General features: G+C 45.4%; 1 protein-coding gene across 5 annotated transcripts; it reads right to left on the bottom strand.

The window, feature by feature from the left end:
- Window positions 1-232: 232 nt before the first annotated feature.
- Window positions 233-18,091, bottom strand: als2b (alsin Rho guanine nucleotide exchange factor ALS2 b). Of its 5 annotated transcripts, none has more exons than XM_063877833.1 (35): window positions 17,974-18,091; window positions 17,555-17,603; window positions 16,686-16,831; window positions 15,556-16,469; window positions 15,004-15,364; window positions 13,084-13,258; window positions 12,879-12,975; window positions 12,635-12,712; window positions 12,318-12,548; window positions 11,956-12,127; window positions 11,603-11,792; window positions 11,176-11,241; window positions 10,919-11,081; window positions 10,591-10,722; window positions 10,375-10,503; window positions 10,233-10,256; window positions 8,606-8,676; window positions 8,395-8,461; window positions 8,053-8,255; window positions 7,434-7,499; window positions 7,245-7,343; window positions 6,924-7,088; window positions 6,542-6,653; window positions 6,268-6,345; window positions 5,065-5,198; window positions 4,823-4,987; window positions 4,608-4,725; window positions 4,295-4,452; window positions 3,952-4,068; window positions 3,687-3,863; window positions 3,553-3,610; window positions 3,414-3,475; window positions 3,185-3,334; window positions 2,861-2,957; window positions 233-2,688 (listed from the first exon to the last, which is right to left on the bottom strand). In XM_063877833.1, the coding sequence occupies exons 2-35, from the start codon at window positions 17,566-17,568 to the stop codon at window positions 2,650-2,652; spliced, it is 5,028 nt and encodes a 1,675-aa protein (XP_063733903.1). In that variant the 5' UTR covers window positions 17,569-17,603; window positions 17,974-18,091; the 3' UTR covers window positions 233-2,649. The 5 variants fall into 5 exon arrangements, 4 of the variants coding, with proteins under 4 accessions (XP_063733903.1, XP_063733905.1, XP_063733904.1 ...); XM_063877835.1 differs by having other exon boundaries at window positions 15,049-15,364; XM_063877834.1 differs by lacking the exon at window positions 10,233-10,256.
- Window positions 18,092-18,308: the final 217 nt, after the last annotated feature.

Raw genomic sequence — 18,308 nt, 5'->3', positions numbered from 1 at the left:
CCTCTGCAACGTTTCCCATATTTTTAAAGTAAGGAAAACAATTATTATAAAGGAAAATGATTAAGATATTTAGTGATATTTGCTGCAAATCATCTACATTTGTACACTTTTGAACTGAGAATAATTATCTATGATAGTTTAAACTTTAAGTCGACAACATTTTCAGTTTACATTCAGAAACAGCTGGAAGCAGAAAAGACTTCCTGCCTGTAGGAAGAAAACTGAGAGCAGATTAGGACGCAACATCCATCAAATGAGTTTATTGCCCTCTGTAGTTATTTACAGGTACAATACATTGTACCAGACAAACAGGGTGGGGGTCACGTCAGCCAGCTCAAACACAAAATGTCAACTAGTAAACAGCATGGAGAAAACAGTGGCTTTAACACAGAGTGGGGAAGAGGAGAACATTACACCTGTGTGAGTAAACATGTGTTGAGGACATGAACCCAACACATATATTGGGCTAAAAGTAACACTTCATCTATTTGAGTCAGTTAACCATTTCAATAATGTGCAGTTTTGTATGCGTGGTGAAAGTCAGTTAGTACGTCAATTGAAAACATTTGTATCACAAATGAAGACAAAATACTGAACAGGAAGTCATTTCTCTCAGTCAAATAATGAGCTTTCACATCATAGCAAAGTCTCTGGTTGGCAGAATCATTTATCATAGAGGAATGTTTTTCTTTGTAGCATTGTGGAAATGAAATCCTCAGTGTGAGAAGATATTGCGTCAGGCACATACGGTCTCAGAGCTCAAACCAGGAGGAGAGCGTCTTCATCATGTCCTAACAGTTCGAAGCTCTGTTTGAACGTCCCCAAAAAACATATATCAGTTTAACAGCCGGAGATCTAAGTTTTAATGAAGGACATGAAGCTTCAAATCATTTTACGCCCGCTCTCTGTAGATATTAATAATCCTGCAGGGAAAGAGCAGCTTCACCTTCCTTTATCCCTTCAAAAAAGACCTCTGATCCACAGGATTTGCAATTGTTAAACCATGTGAGAAAACAAAAGCCATGATATTAAAGAGGAAAAAAGAGGCTGGGATCCCTCTGAATCCCCTCTTAAGCCCTTTCATAAACTCACGTGTGTGACGCATATCACAAATAAGCGAAATTGTCTGACAGAGCTGTAAATGGCTTAAAAAAGACAGTTAACATTAACAGATGGCGCGGAGAATCGGCTTTGAACATCACATACAGAAAAACCGTGTTTGCATTAAGCCGCCCGGCTTTAGTCCCACCCTACAGCAGGAGGAAATCTACATCTAAACCTTTTGCATTTGTTTGAAAGTTAAACGGGTGTGACGTTCAAATGGAGGTTGGTTCCATGACTAATGTGCCAATTCTTCTCACCGCCTGTAATGAACACCGTCACAAACACAGTTCCTACAAACGCTTATTATTCATTTTAGTCTCTCAAAAAAACACTTCTATTGGATCTTAGAGGGAATAAAGGGGCCTCCAGGTTGAGTAATATTAATCATGGCAATAATGCATCTCAATTTTTTTCTGGAAGAACAGCAACCCTGTTTCCAGCTTTACAAAGGATTATTTAGCGTCGTATAAAAGGAATACCTCGTAAAATGAATGTGCATGTTGCTTTAAGACTCACATGTGCTTTCAAGTCCTGGTGATGAACTGTCAGTGTTCGTGAAGACAAGAGTTTACTTTGGTAAATTGGAGTAGCTGGTTGCCTGCCAAAAAAAGGGATTTAGAGCCGGCTAACACAGCCACTAACGGTGTTCTGCTGCCACTTGCTGTAACAGGAGGATATCGGTGACATTTTGTCAGTTTATATTGATGATACAGTACCAAACCAGCCCCTTTCATTCCCAGACAGAAACCTCAGAGACGCTTGTAAAAAGATAAGCAGACCTGCGTTTGTTAAACCATCAAGTTAGTGTTCATCCTTGAGGCCCATTCTCCTGTAAAACCATTTGGGAACACTTGAGATAAAGCAGGAATGAACATGTATGAGTCACTTTGTCTTGGGTTAATATTGGAAATTGAGCTAGCTGTAAACATATTGATGTCCGGACGCTTAATAAAAGGTGTGTCAGTTCTTAAAGTGACGCGCTTCCAAGAGATCAGTTTCGTCATGAGGATGTCAGAGGGATTGTTCAGATTTAACTGCCTGAAACACTGGAGGCTAAAAATGAATCTGTGCCATAGAGTGTTGTTTCATGCTGAAAAATAGACTTATTTCCAAGGAGGAAAAGAGGTGCCATATGTCACAGTGTGAAGGGAAACTCAGCAGCAAACTTCGTCCATTGGCACTAAAAAGACAAATGTTTCACGGTTGAGTTTCCTCCCAGGTAACAACGTCCCGTCGTTTAGCTTGGGACCGTTTTAAAGTGGATGGCATGTAGTGGCTCAACACAGACAATATTCACATGAGTACCTTCATGATCCCTCAGAGGAGGAGAAGCTGGAAGGGGTAAATCAAATTAAAAAACGGAGACTGTGTGTGCCCGTCTCCAAGGCAGCAGAAGATGGAGCTGTGGGCAACCTGTTCATATGATCCTTCACTTCCCATTGGTTGGTGCGTGTTTGCATCGGTCATCCTGAAGCCTGGCTGATCCTGGCCCTCTGATTGGAGAGATTGTGGCTTGGGACGGCAGGAAGTTGACACCCAATCACACTAGGTGATCTTCTCATGCTGGATCTGGTAGTAACACGCCTGAAGGTGGAAAGGACACTTTTATTGTTGAGTATAAGAGCCTTTCAAAACATATATAATAACTACTGGAGAACAGAGAGAAAAAAGACAATTACCACGATAACATATTTGACTTACAATGGACCTATTAAATGAGAGGGTGTGTGTGTGTGTGTGTGTGTGTGTGTGGTACCTTGAGTGTGGTAAACATGATACCGTGCTCTCCATGCTGCACGCAGGGGTCCATCAGGTCTTCAATCAGGCTGACCTCTGACCCCAAATTTCGAATTCTTAGGACAAACATGATACATTTCGAAAGATTCAAGGACTTTAGAACAAACCACACTACACATAAAAGCTCCGTACCAATACAGATATATACATAAAGTATCAGATCTTCTTGTGAGAGCCATTTGTCTTTCTATAAACATTGACACGTAAAAAGACATCTCTTTGTTGTCTGATCTTCATAATGTGTGTGTATTACTGTGTGAATGGATGTGCTTTCTGGGCTGACCTTGCGCGCAGCACCACGTAGAGGAACACGGGGAAAAGGTCGTCCATGGACCACAGGAAGTCCTGCTTCAGCAGTGACTGCACCGCCTGAGTGATCTCTTCGAAGGTGAGCTGGATCACCTGCAGCTTGTCTGACGGGGTGAAGGTTGTGCTGCAAACAAACAAGGAAACTTGTAAAGAAAAACAATAACAACCCTTTAGATGGGATTAGTTTTGTAGTTGTTCTGTACCTGATCTGTTGTAGTGTTTCCACTGCAGAGGCAAAGCAGGAGTCCTTTGTGCTGGAAAGGACCTGAAGACCAGGAGAAACACCTTTTACATCCACTTACTCATGGTGGAAAAAGTACATTCAAGCAACATAAACCATACCTGCTGCTTCTCCGCCAGTGCAGGCATGGATGCGGGAATGGAAACAGGCCAGAACTTCCTGAGGACAGGAAGTAATTGTTTAGGGTTTACACGCATATCACTCTTTAAGGTATGCTTTCCAGATTGTGACGTACTGCTGGACCCCGAGGAATGCGAGTAGGGCGAGGTCGGGCTGCTTGTTGAGGCGGAGGACACACTCCCAGTACACGTCGTCCTCTCTCTCCTTGTCCAGAGCGTAGAGGGTGAAGAGGGGAGGGTAGAGGCGAGGAAGCAGGACGGGGAGCAGCAGACCCGAGCTGCTCACCACACGCCTGAGGAGGAAACACACAGGAGGGTTTAACAGAATCCTTATAGAGGCCTGGATAAGGAAATAAGGCCAGGGGTTTGCCCCGTCGTTACCCAGGTTTAGGTGACTCTAGGGAGGCGTCGCTGGAGCCTGGCTCCCTCTTGTCCTGGAGGTTGGTGGTCGGCTCTGGAATTAGACCGCCCTCTTCTGGCAGGTCTGGGAACAAAAACCTGCAGAGCACACATAAGCACACATTAATTACCACTAATAATTGATACAAATAACAAAGGTCATTGGGATAGAAAACTGCTGGAACCAATTGGGAGATTTAATTTCACAACAACAGAAAAAGTGGTTTGAATGCAGAAGTGTTTAATATTATACCTTTTTAGAAATGATATCCATGTTGAACATCAGGGCTTTTTGCAGTAGCTTGCTGTACTGAATGTTAATTACCTGACGATGACGAAGATGCGGTTGAGGTACGACTTGATCTCGTTGACTGCCTGAGGCAGCAGCCGACGATTCGCTCCGACGCCCACGTAGGTCATCCTGTACACCGCCACCAGTGTCTCCAGCAGCCGGCCCAGCGGGTGGAGGGGGGTGTCACACGCCTGGAGGAAGTGTTTACTGTTAATAGCCAAAATGGTTTCACTGCTAATCTGTTGAAAGAGACCCCTCTTCTTATTTCTGCATTTTATTTAGTGTTGTATATTTACATAAAAAAATCAGTTTGCACAATTTTTTCTTCTAATAGAGGGAGGCTCACCTTGACGAGGTAGAGTCGGATTGTGTGATATCTCTCCATGTTGATTGGTACTTCGTGCTGCGGGATCACCTCAAGACTCTCCAGGGTCCTGCTGTGGCTTCGAGACAAACCTTCCGGACTGCAACACAAACAAACAATCAATCCCCTGAAAGAATAATGTTTCCCACTGGTAATATGAAGCTACCCTCACATACATGTCAGGAGTGTGTGTGTACCTGTCCTGGATGTGTATCCGGCTGGTGGTGAGGGCCACGGCGATGTTCTCCCAGGCCTTCCGGTTCTCTCCTCGACCCGGGGCCTCGCAGCCCAGCTGCCTCCAGCACTCCTCAAACACCGCCTGCCACTTGTCCTCAGCGCACACACACAGACGCCCAAGCTTCCTGGGAAAGAGTATAATAGGGACCTTTAATCGTAAATAAATATAACATTGCACATTTAAGATACTGTGTGAGCTTACACAGCGTGGGTCTTGTCCTTGTCGATGTCGAACAGGTGAGGTTTGAAGTAGGAGCCCGTCACTTTGAGGCCGGAGCCCCACTCTCCGTTAAAGGAGCCCTCCAGGTAATCACCGTTTGGCATGGTGAGCACACCCTGAGAGGAGGGACAATTAGTACATCAAACCCCCCTGACACACATTTAACTGCTAGTATTTCATTAAGTTTGACTTTCTTTCATTGGGTTATTGCCCTTTTTTCCTGCTATGTTTAAAATGATTTGTATTTGTAATATTCAATCCAAAATGTATTTAGGAAAAAGGGCTGTTTGAGAAAATGAGATGGTGTTTTTTAAACAGACTACCCGTATTTTCCGGACTATAGGGCGCACTGGATTATAAGGCGCACTGTCAATGAATGGTCTATTTTCGAAATGTTTCATAAGGCGCACCGGACTATAAGGCGCATTAAGCGAAATGTTGTTACCTCCAGCGTTGTTATGCTCTATACCGTAGTGAAGAGCAGCTGGGTATGTGACACTCTCTGAGGAAAGAGGAGGGGGAAACAGCGGAGCTGGAGTAATCCTTTTTTATTGTCTTCGCCGACAACGCAGCCAACCTGGCAACAAGTTCACTTTCCCAAAACTACTTCTTCCGCACACACACGCCCACCCCGCATGTCGCTCTCCTACACACTCCTTTTCTACATGCCGTAAAACGGATACATATTATATAATTATTAATTATATAACAGCAACAAAACCGTCAGATAAGTCAGTAATAAGTTCAGTTATAACACGTAAAATACGTATCATTGATTCATTAATGTTGAATTCTCTCCCAGCTGCTCTATTCCCATGTTCTACTGCGTGACTGATAGCCTCGAGTTTGAAGTCCGCGTCGTAAGCGTGTCTCTTGACCGGTGCCATTTGGTGCAACTCCGCGACACTCCTGACTATGGTAGCCGTAATGCTGCAAGCGGTGCGGCTTTGTAGTTTACCAAAGTCGTACTAAAACATTTTGACAGAGCGCCGTGAGAGCTGTGTACCACACAAAATCACTTCGAGGTCAGTAAGCACAACCAGAATTACCGTAATCCATATATAAGGCGCACTGGATTATAAGACGCACTGTTGTTTTTTGAGAAAATGTAAGGCTTTTAAGTGCGCCTTATAGTCCGGAAAATACGGTAATTGTTTAATATACAGACTATTTTGGAATTGTCACCTTTCCGTTGAGGGTCCAGTCATCAGAGAATTCACCCTCGTATGTGGTGTCGTCCTCGGACAGCAGAATCCCGGTGCCCTAAAACAGAAAAAAGCCTTCTTTCAGTTTTCTCTCTCTCTCTGTATTTAATGACACAAAGAAAAAGACTCTACAGGTAGCAGCTACAGATGAGATGTTGGAGAACACAGTGCTAGAAAGAAGGAGGTTTTCTTTAGCGTTGGTCTCCTAAACTTCCAAGCACCAAATGTGACTGGAATCAACGAGAGTAGCTCACCATCATCTTGTTTTCTTTGAAGGCTCCTTCGTAATAAAGGCCGAACTGAGTGACCACGACCCCGATGCCCTGCCGCTGGTGATCCTGCCACATGCCCATGTACTTCTCGCCTCTGGAAGAAACAAAACGTTCTTGCACTTACACTGACAAATATAAAAACGATGAACACCTAAAAATAAACACTTTGATAAGCGTGTCAGACAGCCTTTCACGGCATTTCCTCCCCCTTTCTAGGAAATACAACAAAAACCCAGACGCACGTGAGCTCTCTTTCCCTGCCGTTTCAATCTTGTGTGTGCTGCAGTGTTCTGTTACCATGACTACGTTAAGGTCATTTATCCTACATTTCTTCTAGCATAAAACGGACTGTGGATGAGCGTACTTTGTGATATCATCAAAGACTCCATAGCCAGTCTTCTTGTCCTGCAGCCACTGTCCGATGAAGACGCTGGGGGAGGAGGTGTTGAGCTTCCCGCTGCGCAGCATGCCGTGTCCTTGTCGCATGCTGTCCTGGAAGCAGCCTTCGTAAACCTCGCCGCTGGCATACCTGCAGACCCAGGGGAGGACGTTTATTGTCTTCTGACAACCAATCAGCAGCTTTGTGTACAGCTCGCACTTTTCCCCTTAAGGGGGAAGCGGTTACAAGTGTATTAAACATCATATTGTTGTCCTCAATGTCCTCACTGTTTGGGGACACACTCACCTGTATGTCCCGAGGCCGTGCATCTTTCCGTCCTTCCAGTGACCTTGATATTGATCGTTCTTGTTGAGCGTCTTGTTGTTAGACACAAATTCCCCAAAGCTACAAAAAGCAACCCAAGAAACAGAAGCTAAAAACCAGCTGGCTCATATGAGAAGGAGACATAAGGCTCAGAGGAATGTGTGCACTCACCCATCTTCCAGTCCGTTCGTGAACGTCCCTGTGTAAATCCTCCCATCAGGCCATTTCAACACGCCCCTGAAAACATCCAGAGCATCCATACATATCAATATCACTTGAAAAGCTACATGAATTGTATTCATTTTGTTAAGTCAGTAGACAACAATGCCCCATTACTAAAGCAGCTATAAAATTACCCAACAAATGAATCATATTTTCCACTTTGAACGTGTTTAATCATTTAACCACAATTAGTCCTGATGATTCTGACCAAATATTCATTCATATTCTGATTTATTTTCCCTTGAAATGCCACAGCAATATCCCCGGAAAAACACACAAATAGCATGTACAGTAAATAGTGAAAAGTACAAATTGAAGGGGCTCTTGAGGTAGAGCCTGATATGATGCATAATGTTCTGCTGTAATGTCCGTTGGATCAAAACGTGTTTTAAATGGGTAAAAACTAAATTGGGTTTTAATGGGTTACCCACACTTTGCTGCCTGTCACGCTTTGAGGTTTAACTTGAAAGACCGCACTAAAATGTATTTCATAGGTATTACAACAGCCAACGATACGAAAGACTCAAAAGCCAAAAAGTCAGAAATGTTTCCAGTTGTAGTGTCCCACCTGCCGTTGGGCTTCCCTGAGAGCCAGCACCCTTTATACGTCGCCTCTTTCAGCCGCCCGTCCTTATAGAACGTGTAAGAGGCGGCCCTGGAAGCAGGAGGCTCCATCTTCTGACTCGACCCAGAGCCGATGGATGCCGTGTCCTGCCCCGCCCCGCTCAGCGCCTGCTCCACCGCCTGGTTGATAGAGCGCAGCCACTTGGCCTACGAACGGATACAAGCAGAGTGGTACAGGTCATATGGAGAATGGAGACAGAGTTACACTTAGGATTCATTTTATAACAACCAAAGTTAACGTAAAAACAAGAAGTTAGAAAGCTGAGAGTCGAGTTAGAGGACTCACCTTCTCCGTGGGAGAGGACGCGAGCAGGGCAAACGTCTCCTCCGGTGTGATCACCTTTAATCCATACCTACACACACACACACACACACACACACACAGTTGGAAACAATAACAGTCTCACTAAACACTATAAATAGATAACCCAAGCAACACATTAGCAGAGCAGAATATAAGATGTACACAGGAGGAACAAAACAATAATGAGGCTCACAGGCCGCTGTTCTCCTCTGGGATCGGCTCCACCCAAAGTGTGGCCAAGGGGAAGACATGATGGGTGGAGAACTGCAGGAGGAACAGGCGTGGAGAGTGAAAAAGAAGGAGAGAACAAGGAAAGGGAATGAGGAAAGAGGGGAGAAGTAAGTGTTAAGAAAGGGAGATAAACATAATTAACAGTATATTTAAAGGGTGTGGATCTCACACACAATCAAGTAACTACAGCATTCTCTATAAGCATGTCATAATTGAGAGGAGGCAGAAAAATACCTCTGACATTTACCCTTGATATATCCTATTGATATAGTTGAGACTAAGAGAACACATGGCTAAATACCACCTAATTATACTTGTGGAGAATAACATGATAGATTTGAAGCATCCTGTTTAAGATTAGCCTGAGGGATGTCATGCAAAACAACATGTGTGTTCACATGTTCAACAAGGAACTTAAGTATTGTGCATTCATGCAACGTTTTCACTGCAACGACATCACAAGACACGCAGAGCAATCACAGTCTGCTTCTTTCTCAGCCTCAGATCTACAACCTGCTCCAGGAATTTAAACACACACTTAACATTTTCAGAGGATTTAATCTTTACAGACATTTTTGAGTCACACAGTCAAGAAGTATCGGGACAACCACAGGAGGGGAAGAGAAAGAGGGGGGATGCTCGGAGGAAAAAAGAGACAAACGAGAGAAGGAAGGAAATGCTTTGGAGAAGTGAACCAGAAACTGTAGATCAATCGTTCAGTAACTGTAATTCAACAGGAACGTCATACTGTTTTACAGTTTCAGATTCCAAGCTGGAAGTGTTGCAAAGTGGCAAAAGTTTAGCAACAAATAATGTATGGGAACGAAACGTAATCTCATCAAAGAACAACATGGTTTGTTCATTTTCCCATGCAGGTAGAGAGCCGGCGGAAGAGGAAGGCGGGAATAGGGCTGCGTCTCACAGGACATCTTGAATTAGTGCTTTGGGTGTTAGCTCCTATTTCTCATGTCAGAATCAGGGGGGAATAATTAGAGCGATTCATATACTTTTGAACCTTCATGTGAGCACTGGATTCGTGGTAACTTTAAACCTTTAAAATGCTCACCTTGAAAGTCCTTTCATTTGATGAATAAGCCAAAAACAGACAGATTCATCTTTAAACACTTTTAAAGATCTGATTTCTGCAAGTGCACAAAATAAGTGTGTTTTAGCGAGGGAGTCCGACCTCGTTCATATATTTGGAGCCAAATTGACGCTCAGATGTTTATCTGTGTGTTTGTCATGTGTTTTAGGGCTGAATCGTATGACACAGAGCCCCGAGCCCTACACACACACACACACACACACACACACACACACACACACACACACACACACACACACACACACACACACACACACACACACACACACACACACACACACACACACACACACACACACACACACACACACACACACACACACACACACACACACACACACACACACACACACACACACACACACACACACACACACACACACACACACACACACACACACACACACACACACACACACGAAAAGGGTACGGGGGGGGGGGTAAAGGTCGCTGGGCTGACATTTGCGTCTGTCTGCATACTTACAAGATTTTTACAAGGCGCCACGCCCTGACAGCACGGAGGCAAGCACACGCAGACGCGTAAAACAAACCGAGTTACAGAGCCCAAATATGACGGCTTCACACAGGTAAGAGGACATGATGAAAAGTGTGTGTGCGGGGCTCACCTGCGCGTGGACCAGAGCGTCGTTGAAGACGATGAACCAGTTGACGGAGAACCTGCCGGCGTTCTGCAGCGTCAGTGCTTTGTTGCTGCTCTCACAGATGAGCCGGCGGTGGGGCTTCCTCAGAGAGTCCTGACGGGAAAACAACGGCTCCATTCAGCAAAATGTGACATCATGTTCCAGGAGTCATTAAGAAGGACACACACTCTGGGAGTTTACCGTCATTTTGCCGGGGAAGCTCTTCCAGAAGTGGAAGGTGTATTCGGCGTCCTTCCTCTTCCTCTTCAGTCTGAGAGCCAAAGCTTCGAACTTAGAGCAGCTGTCCTGCAGCCTCTGGTAGTCATCGGAGCTCTGAACAAACACACAGAGATACTGAATGAAGAATGAGCTAACAGGAGTGTGGCGATTATGCTAATAGAGATATATGCACAGGATCTATTAAGGTAGATATAAAAATACTCGTCTTCCATAATTATAGTAAAATAACATTTCAAACATGAGAGCCATACTAACAGAGGTACTGCATGCTTGTGTTTGTCTGACCCACCACTTCGAAGCACGTGGCCAGTTTTAGCAGCAGTCGGCCGTACTCGTGCAGGTGGCGCGTCGGGAGGTAGAAGAGCGCCCCCAGCAGGTCGGCCATAGTGGGATTCTCCTCGCTGCACTCAGACAGCCTCTTCAGCAGCTCGGGACTCTTCCCAAAGAAGTCTCTACAAAGGAAATCATCAAGCCGTAGTGTTGATCATGTTTATCCAGCATTTACAGTAGTATTTTGTGTGTGTGTGTGTGTGTGTGTGTGCTCACATTGAGGGTTTGGTCAGGGCCTGGAAACCCCCCATCACTTGCAAGTTGCCCACAGCGCTGCAGTACCTTTCATTTTAACAACATTAATTCATTTTATTTAGAAAAATACATTTTTAACTGTTTGAAGTGCTTCACAAAGATATTAAAAACGAACAAGCCATAAAGTCAAAAAGAAACCGTAGTTCAGAAAAAGGGAAGCATTTTAAAAAGAAATAAAATATGGAAAATGAAATTCATGTAAATCAGGAAAGGCTCTTTGAATCACGTATGAATCGGAAAGGAAACACATTGTTTTTAAAGGATCAACATGACACCAGCTGAATATGTCTGCATGCAGTGGAAAGATAAATAAAAGCTCTGGAAAGGTGTTTTTCCTGCTTGATACGTGACATGCAATTCAATCTATTTTTGAAACCTGAAAGCTTACTCGCTGTAAGAGTCGAGGAAGAGGTCGGCGTGTTCGAGGACGAGCAGGCTCTTCACGTCACGGACGCGCCGCAGGTGTCCTGTGAGGCTGGCGGCGTGCTGCCCCGTCAGGTGACACAAGAGGCTGAACTTCCCCGTCACAGTCTGCAGGAGCCCGAGGGCCACTGGACCCAGGGCCGCACTCAGAGACTCTGGAGAAAGACAGGCAAGAAGATATTCAACCAAAGCAGAAAACATTCAAGAAACTCATTCATTTTCAAAGCTGGGTAAAATGCACCCCATAGATTTGTCAATAATAGGCCCTTTCACAATGCCCAGTGCTAATCAACTAGCGACTTCTGAGAACTCTAGTACCTAGCTCCAGCAGGGGGCGTATTATCTGCGTCTTGATGTTGCTCAGCTTGCAGTAGCACTTCCTCTCTGCGGAGGCGAGCTCGTGGAGGCTGGCAATGAAGCCCATCACGTTCCTGTCCAGCAGCGCCACGCAGCGCTGACCGCCTGCGAACACATTGCTCACATAGCCGAGCTGCAACACACGAGAGACACTTTACATCAAGTGCAATCCTAACTGATTTCATACGTTTGTCTTCAGATGTCTGATTAGGAACCGTGGCTATTATAATTTGATCAGACTTGTGCCTGATTCAAACGACAATCTGCTCAAATGACTGAACAGCAGCAGCTGGTGATTTCAAAACCAGCAACTTTGTGCTTACGTCAATGCAGAAAGGGAGCAGTACAGGCTGCCGGGTGTAGCCCCCCACCCGCTCCTCCTCCTCCTCCCCCTCTTCCTGTTGACCCTTCTCCTTGGCGTGGCTCTCCTCCGCCCCCTCCTTCACCTGCTGCCCACTGTAGTAGATGATTGGCCGGTAGCAGTCTCCGTCTGCGAGCAGCAGGGTGTGTTTCTCTCCGGCGCTCACGTCCCAGACCCGGATCCCTTCTGACAGCTGTGGGGGGGAAAGAGATTAAAGTGTAAGCATTTTTCTCTTTCTTTATACGTGTTTTTTTAATGTAAAGGAAATGTCTTTCTGACCTTTGCAAGCCGGGGGATCGTGCTGGGTGACTCTGTGTGTCCCAGCTGCCCGGAAGTGTTACTCCCCCAGGAAAAAACCTAAAAGATTTGGCTTTATTTTATACTGAGGTGCATTTCAAAGTGTTGGTTAAACAGCTGACTGACAAGCTGAAAATAAGTTTGGACTGTAGAAAGAAAACTGTTGCAGACTAGTGCAAAGACCAAATATCATTTAAACTTTTTTATATAGAGCTCCCTGCCTCACCTGAGACGGAGCAGTGAGAGCGAGGGAATGATGAGCACCAGCCTCCACCCGCACCACCTCCTTATTGTTCAGACTCTTGATGCACCGCGGCTGTAACCTGCACACACACACACACATCACACTACTGTCAGAAACACAGGCCGTAGTTTGCACACCCCTGACGTAGGGCAATCCTGTTCTGCAGTGACAAGAGACTTCCTCCAACCTGGCCACATTGTCTCCATGACCCAGCTGTCCGTCCTCGCCCTGGCCCCAGCTCCACACCTCTGTCTGTAGGGTGGGGAACACCTCCTGCGCCTCAGGGAACACCGCACCCAGAGGGGTGAGGTCCACTGCACGCATCCTGGGGCGTCCGGCTTTCCTCAGCAGCCGCGGGGACACTGTGAGAGCACAAAGAACACCGGTTCCTAAATGTCTTTCCTTTTCCGCAATATATTTAATCTGCTTTAGGCTGAGGGACATGTCTACACACAAAACAGGACTGACAGTCTGTAGGAAGTGAGATGTTTCTATGGACAGTGGTTAATAAGACCAGGAAGGGAATTAAAAACTGTAGTTGGAAAGATACTCAAGTTATAAATGGAGTGAAGTCAAAAGTACAATATATGTCAAATAGTGAATGTGAAGTATAAAGGAGCATAACAGAGAAATACTCTCCGGTTTAATCTAAATCATGATGATGATTGAAAGCAACTTCACTGGATTCATCTCAGTTGCAAAGTTCAGAAGAAGAAATCGATGTTGGTTATCAAAACATGGCCGCACAGAAACATCAGTGACGCTCAGAACATCAGCAAGGTCACATCAAAGGTCAAACAGCAGACAAACAGTGAGAGGCAGCCCGCAGAACAAACACTGAAGCACGATTAAAACTACAGTGGAGGTACGGAGACGTCTCTGCTGATACTTTGAATCAAACAGTTACAAGTCAAATCCCAATGTGTTGAAACTGAGGGGCTGATGACTCATTTCCTGTACAAACAAAAAGCATGCACTTTTACTGTAACACTGGGCTTCATCAACTTTTTCAAAAATATATGCATATAACCGTTTGTCCAGGCTGTCATTTATTTCCTAGATGTGAGCATTTTGGTTGCTATGTCTCTGCCTGTTTTTAAGTAGTTTTTACTTTAGAGTCTTCAGAAAATGTCCTCATTAAATTCCATCTTTTAGCCTTAAAAACTGACTTCAATACATCTGAGAATACAGCCCCAACACAGATGATGAAAGCCACAGCAAATCCTCTCTATCTAGGCTCTCTATGAGGAAAGAGAGATTTCCATCTTTTTATTTTCCATACCTTCTTATTCCTAAGGAGTCACAGAGAGGCTTTCCCATAATGCACCTGTTCTCTCTTCTAATCAACACTTCTGCTTCCTTGATCGTTGAAAATCCCTGTCAAGTCGGAGGCTAAGTATCAATCTGCATTCCTCAGTGTTTTAACCACACAAAGGAGACCATTCAGACCCCCGCTCAGACTGGACCCACAAATGAGACGCACTCACAAGCACAAAACAAAGTCCCGGGTCACAACTTTGTACCTTTGTTGGAGCCTTGTAAATATTGCATTTTGTCCATTTAGACCTCACCAGTTAAACAATAGAAATCCAAGAGTAATTAAAATAACTAACAGAACATTGTTTGATTCTTTGAAAACGTTTAGCTATATGACTATAGGAAAAATACAAAAAGAGTTCATATTACAAATATCTCAAAACTGAAACTAGACCAGAACAAAAAGTGAAACTTAACTAAATAAGAACTACATTAACTTGAACCTAAACCTATCTTAAAAAACAGACTCAAACTATAAAACACCTAAAAAAGCATGAATTAAAATTAAAAGCTAAAGCCAAACCATAACAACCAGAACACTCACAGCGATATGACCTTTTGGAAGCATTCATTACAAGAACTAAAGTGATTCAAACTACAGACATGGAGTTGAAGAACACATGTTTTGTACTTCCTATGACGTCCTGATTTAAAATGAGATGTAAACGACACACACAGAACTCAAAAAGACTCTAGACAAGCCTTCGCCGTGTTTACAAGCTGGATGAAGAAGCTCGAAGCAAACACACACACACACACACACACACCGACCTGCGCAAGCGGTACTTACGCAGCAGGGTATAGGAGTTGGATAAGACGTGAACAGCGTATCTACCCTGAGAGAGGAGTCCCGGCAGAGAGAGGCGGCGCCGCAGACCCTCCGCCTCCTCCTCGCGGATGTCCCCGGTGCTGGAGCTCTTCTTGGCCTGCGTGGAGTCTTCCAGACGGACGCGCTCCGCCGTGGTGTCAACGACCCCTGTTAACCCCGCAGGTACGCCAGACCTCGCCACTCCTGACGGGAGGTAGTTCATCATCTTCTTCAGCGACAGGGCCTCGTAGGTCGAAGCGACACGCTCCCCCACTGCAGAGGCGCAGGAGGCCACCAGGTTGTTGAGGGTGGAGCTGGAGGAGGTCAGAGCTCCTGCTGAGGGCTGGAAGACAAATGAAGCAGTGGGGATAAACACAGAGCAAATGTTAATATAAGAGATCCACAGTTATCGATAAAGCTAGCAAGGTCTTGACTTGTCATTTAATCTATAAAATGACAAACGCCTTATTTAAAAGCTCAGAAGAAGATCGCCCCGACAGTCTAACTCTGAGAGAGTGCTCCTCCAGCTGTTACCTTGGTGGCCTGCTCAGCCTCCGACAGCTTCTTCAGGTATTCTTTGACGGCCTGCTCATCTGGATACGGTGAACTCTTGACCCCCGAAACCCCTCCTTCTTTAGATTCAGCCGAGGGGTCAGAGCCTGAGGCTGGGGGCCCTCCATTTACGAGTGCTAACTCCTGTTTCTCAGAGTCCTGAGCGGGGTCAGAGAAGGGGTCAGCAGAAATTGAGGTGTGTGGGGGGAGGAGGGGATCTGACGGGGTTGTTTTGGGCCCTTGTGTAAGAGCAGGGGCCTCCCGCCGGCCCTCATCCTCTGTCAGCTCCACCCCGATGGGGCAGTAGTGCCCGTCAGAGATGATGACGTGGTCCTCTTTGTCCGTCATGGTGTACAGCAGCTGGTTACACTGTCTGCATTTGTCTACAGGGGGCCGGTGGAGGTCATGGGGGCCCAGGCAGCGCACCAGAGCCAGGCTGTGTGAGGCCCCGCAGGCCACCTGTAACACACACCTGCCCGCCAGGTGCTCCACCTTTTGGGGTTTCCAAACGGGGAAGACGGAGACGTTGAGGCCCAGCTGAGACCCGCTGCCCCACGCCCACACTTCCCGCTGCGCCGACAGAGCCAGGGTGTGCCGCTCCCCGCAGGCCAGCTCCAGCACCGGGACCGTCTGCGGGGGGGCGCTGTCTGAGTCCAGCAGAGCGACAGGAGTCGGGTTGGGGACGCTGCTGAGGCCCGACAGGCCGCACTGTCCCGAGCTGTTGTCCCCCCACATGTGGACGCCGCCGTCCTCCGTCACCGCCCCGCTGTGGAAGCTTCCGGCTGCAACGCTGACCACCCGCTGCCCACTGAGCGCGCTCTCCAGGGTAGGTTTCGCCGGCTCCGACACCTGACTCTGCTTCCATGTTAAATCCCCAAAACTGTACACCTGCCCTCCTGAATTTGAAACAACAGCAACAAATCAAAAGATGATAATAGAAGTGTTTCTTATCAACACGTTGATTTGATTTACGACTTTGTTTGCAATTTGAAAAAAGGAAATTTAAATACCAGTTCAAAGAACAAGGATTTATCTTAACTAATAGAGCCAAAATATTTGAAAAAAATATCAATACAACTACACTAGAAACTGAATTCAAACAATAACTTTACCTTCAACCAGCAGAACACCATGCCGTGTGCCCAGGGCGACCTGAAGGACCGGCCCAGGGAGGAGCAGCCTTTCTGGGGTGACACTGCAGGAGTAGCCCTTCCAGGTATGGAGCAGGCCTCGCTCTCCACCACTGTCATCCTCGGAGCTGAGAGAGCCATCAACAACAAAGAGAATTAGTAAAATCGAAATAAATAGAAAGCCTTTATGGTCATTGAAAAGATACACCCCTGATCAGTGCAGTTTAAAACCATATAAAAGTCCAATACTGCAAAAGCAAACAAACATAGCCAGACTTCGGACAGAGTAAATACAACATGTTGTAATATTGCAATATATTAAGAGTTAACTGTTGCACTTCACTAAATGTACTTTGTGCACTAGTTCAAACATACTAAATAAGCAAGAATACGTGTAATTTTGCACTTGTATTAATGTAGTTATTGCACATGGTCCTGTACATTTGACAACGAAAAGTAGAGAAAATATAGCATATGAAGCAGATTTTAAACCATTAGGTGCCAAAATGATGAAGGATCCTCCCAAACTGTTTGCTCAGTATCATCTTTTGTAAACGCTATGACAGGTAGAAGAGTACCCCTGAGGGCTGCCAAGAGAAATGTCACGAGAACATAATGTTCTTCATTTAACAAACCAGACAGCAAATACAGCAGTGTTGGGGCCGACACGAGAGAAAGTCCATAAAGCAGAACTCTATCCCCTCTCCTGTGCAGCACATCTTCTGAACAACAGATGTTTTGTGGGTGAAAGCAGAAGTGTGCTCCTGTAGGCGGTATCACATGGGGATCACACCAAGCCTGCCAGCAAGAACATGTGTTTACAGAATAATCCTTTCTTGGCATAGACATACCTCTTCCTCTCCATCAGTGGGGTTTATGTCTCCATCTCTGATGCTGCTGCTGTCGAACAAAACACACTGCATTAGCCGGAAACCGTCATGCTAGCTTTACTGCTCTGTCAATACATTCAAAAGTCAGTTTTCTGACTGATTTTGAAGGGAAAAACAACTACAAAAATAAGTCCAAAGAAAAGCAGTAATGGTTTCCTTTCACGTTTTTAAAATATTTGTACATGCTCGATTAACTCCCGAATGTTAGCATCCATTATTTGCTACCTGTAGCAGGTGTCACCATCTGTCACCAGCTGTTGTTTGCTAGATAACTGTCAATCTTGCTAGCTAAAGATAAGCTAATCAGCTTTGCTAACTAGCCAAATCTCTAGCTCAAACCACAGTTGTATTTTTTTCCTTAAAAACGTCCTGTTTCTTACCAGCTACATTCACAAGGCACTCCTTTATGTGCTCAGTCAAACTGAAAATAAAAGCACCGTTTTGAAGTTGTCCAGCAGCTAGCCGCGGCTGCTTGTGTTCATCTCAATGATGTTGACACTGCCAAAGATCGTCTATGAACAGAAAATCTCGGTCACAAGGGACGTATTTTCGGTTTCAAGCTATTACAGCCTTCCACCAAAACAGCAACAGAGTGAGACATCCTATTGTTTATCTACGCTTGGATTTTTCTTCTTTTTCTATGGCTTTAAAGCCAACTGGAATTACCCACTGACACCACCTAGTGGCGGAGGCCGTGCAGTACAGTCACACACTT

This window comes from Eleginops maclovinus, chromosome 24, assembly GCF_036324505.1.
Source record: "Eleginops maclovinus isolate JMC-PN-2008 ecotype Puerto Natales chromosome 24, JC_Emac_rtc_rv5, whole genome shotgun sequence".
Lineage (NCBI taxonomy): Eukaryota > Metazoa > Chordata > Actinopteri > Perciformes > Eleginopidae > Eleginops > Eleginops maclovinus.
Note: the sequence above shows the minus strand (reverse complement) of the source record. Positions and strands in the feature narration are given on the sequence as shown.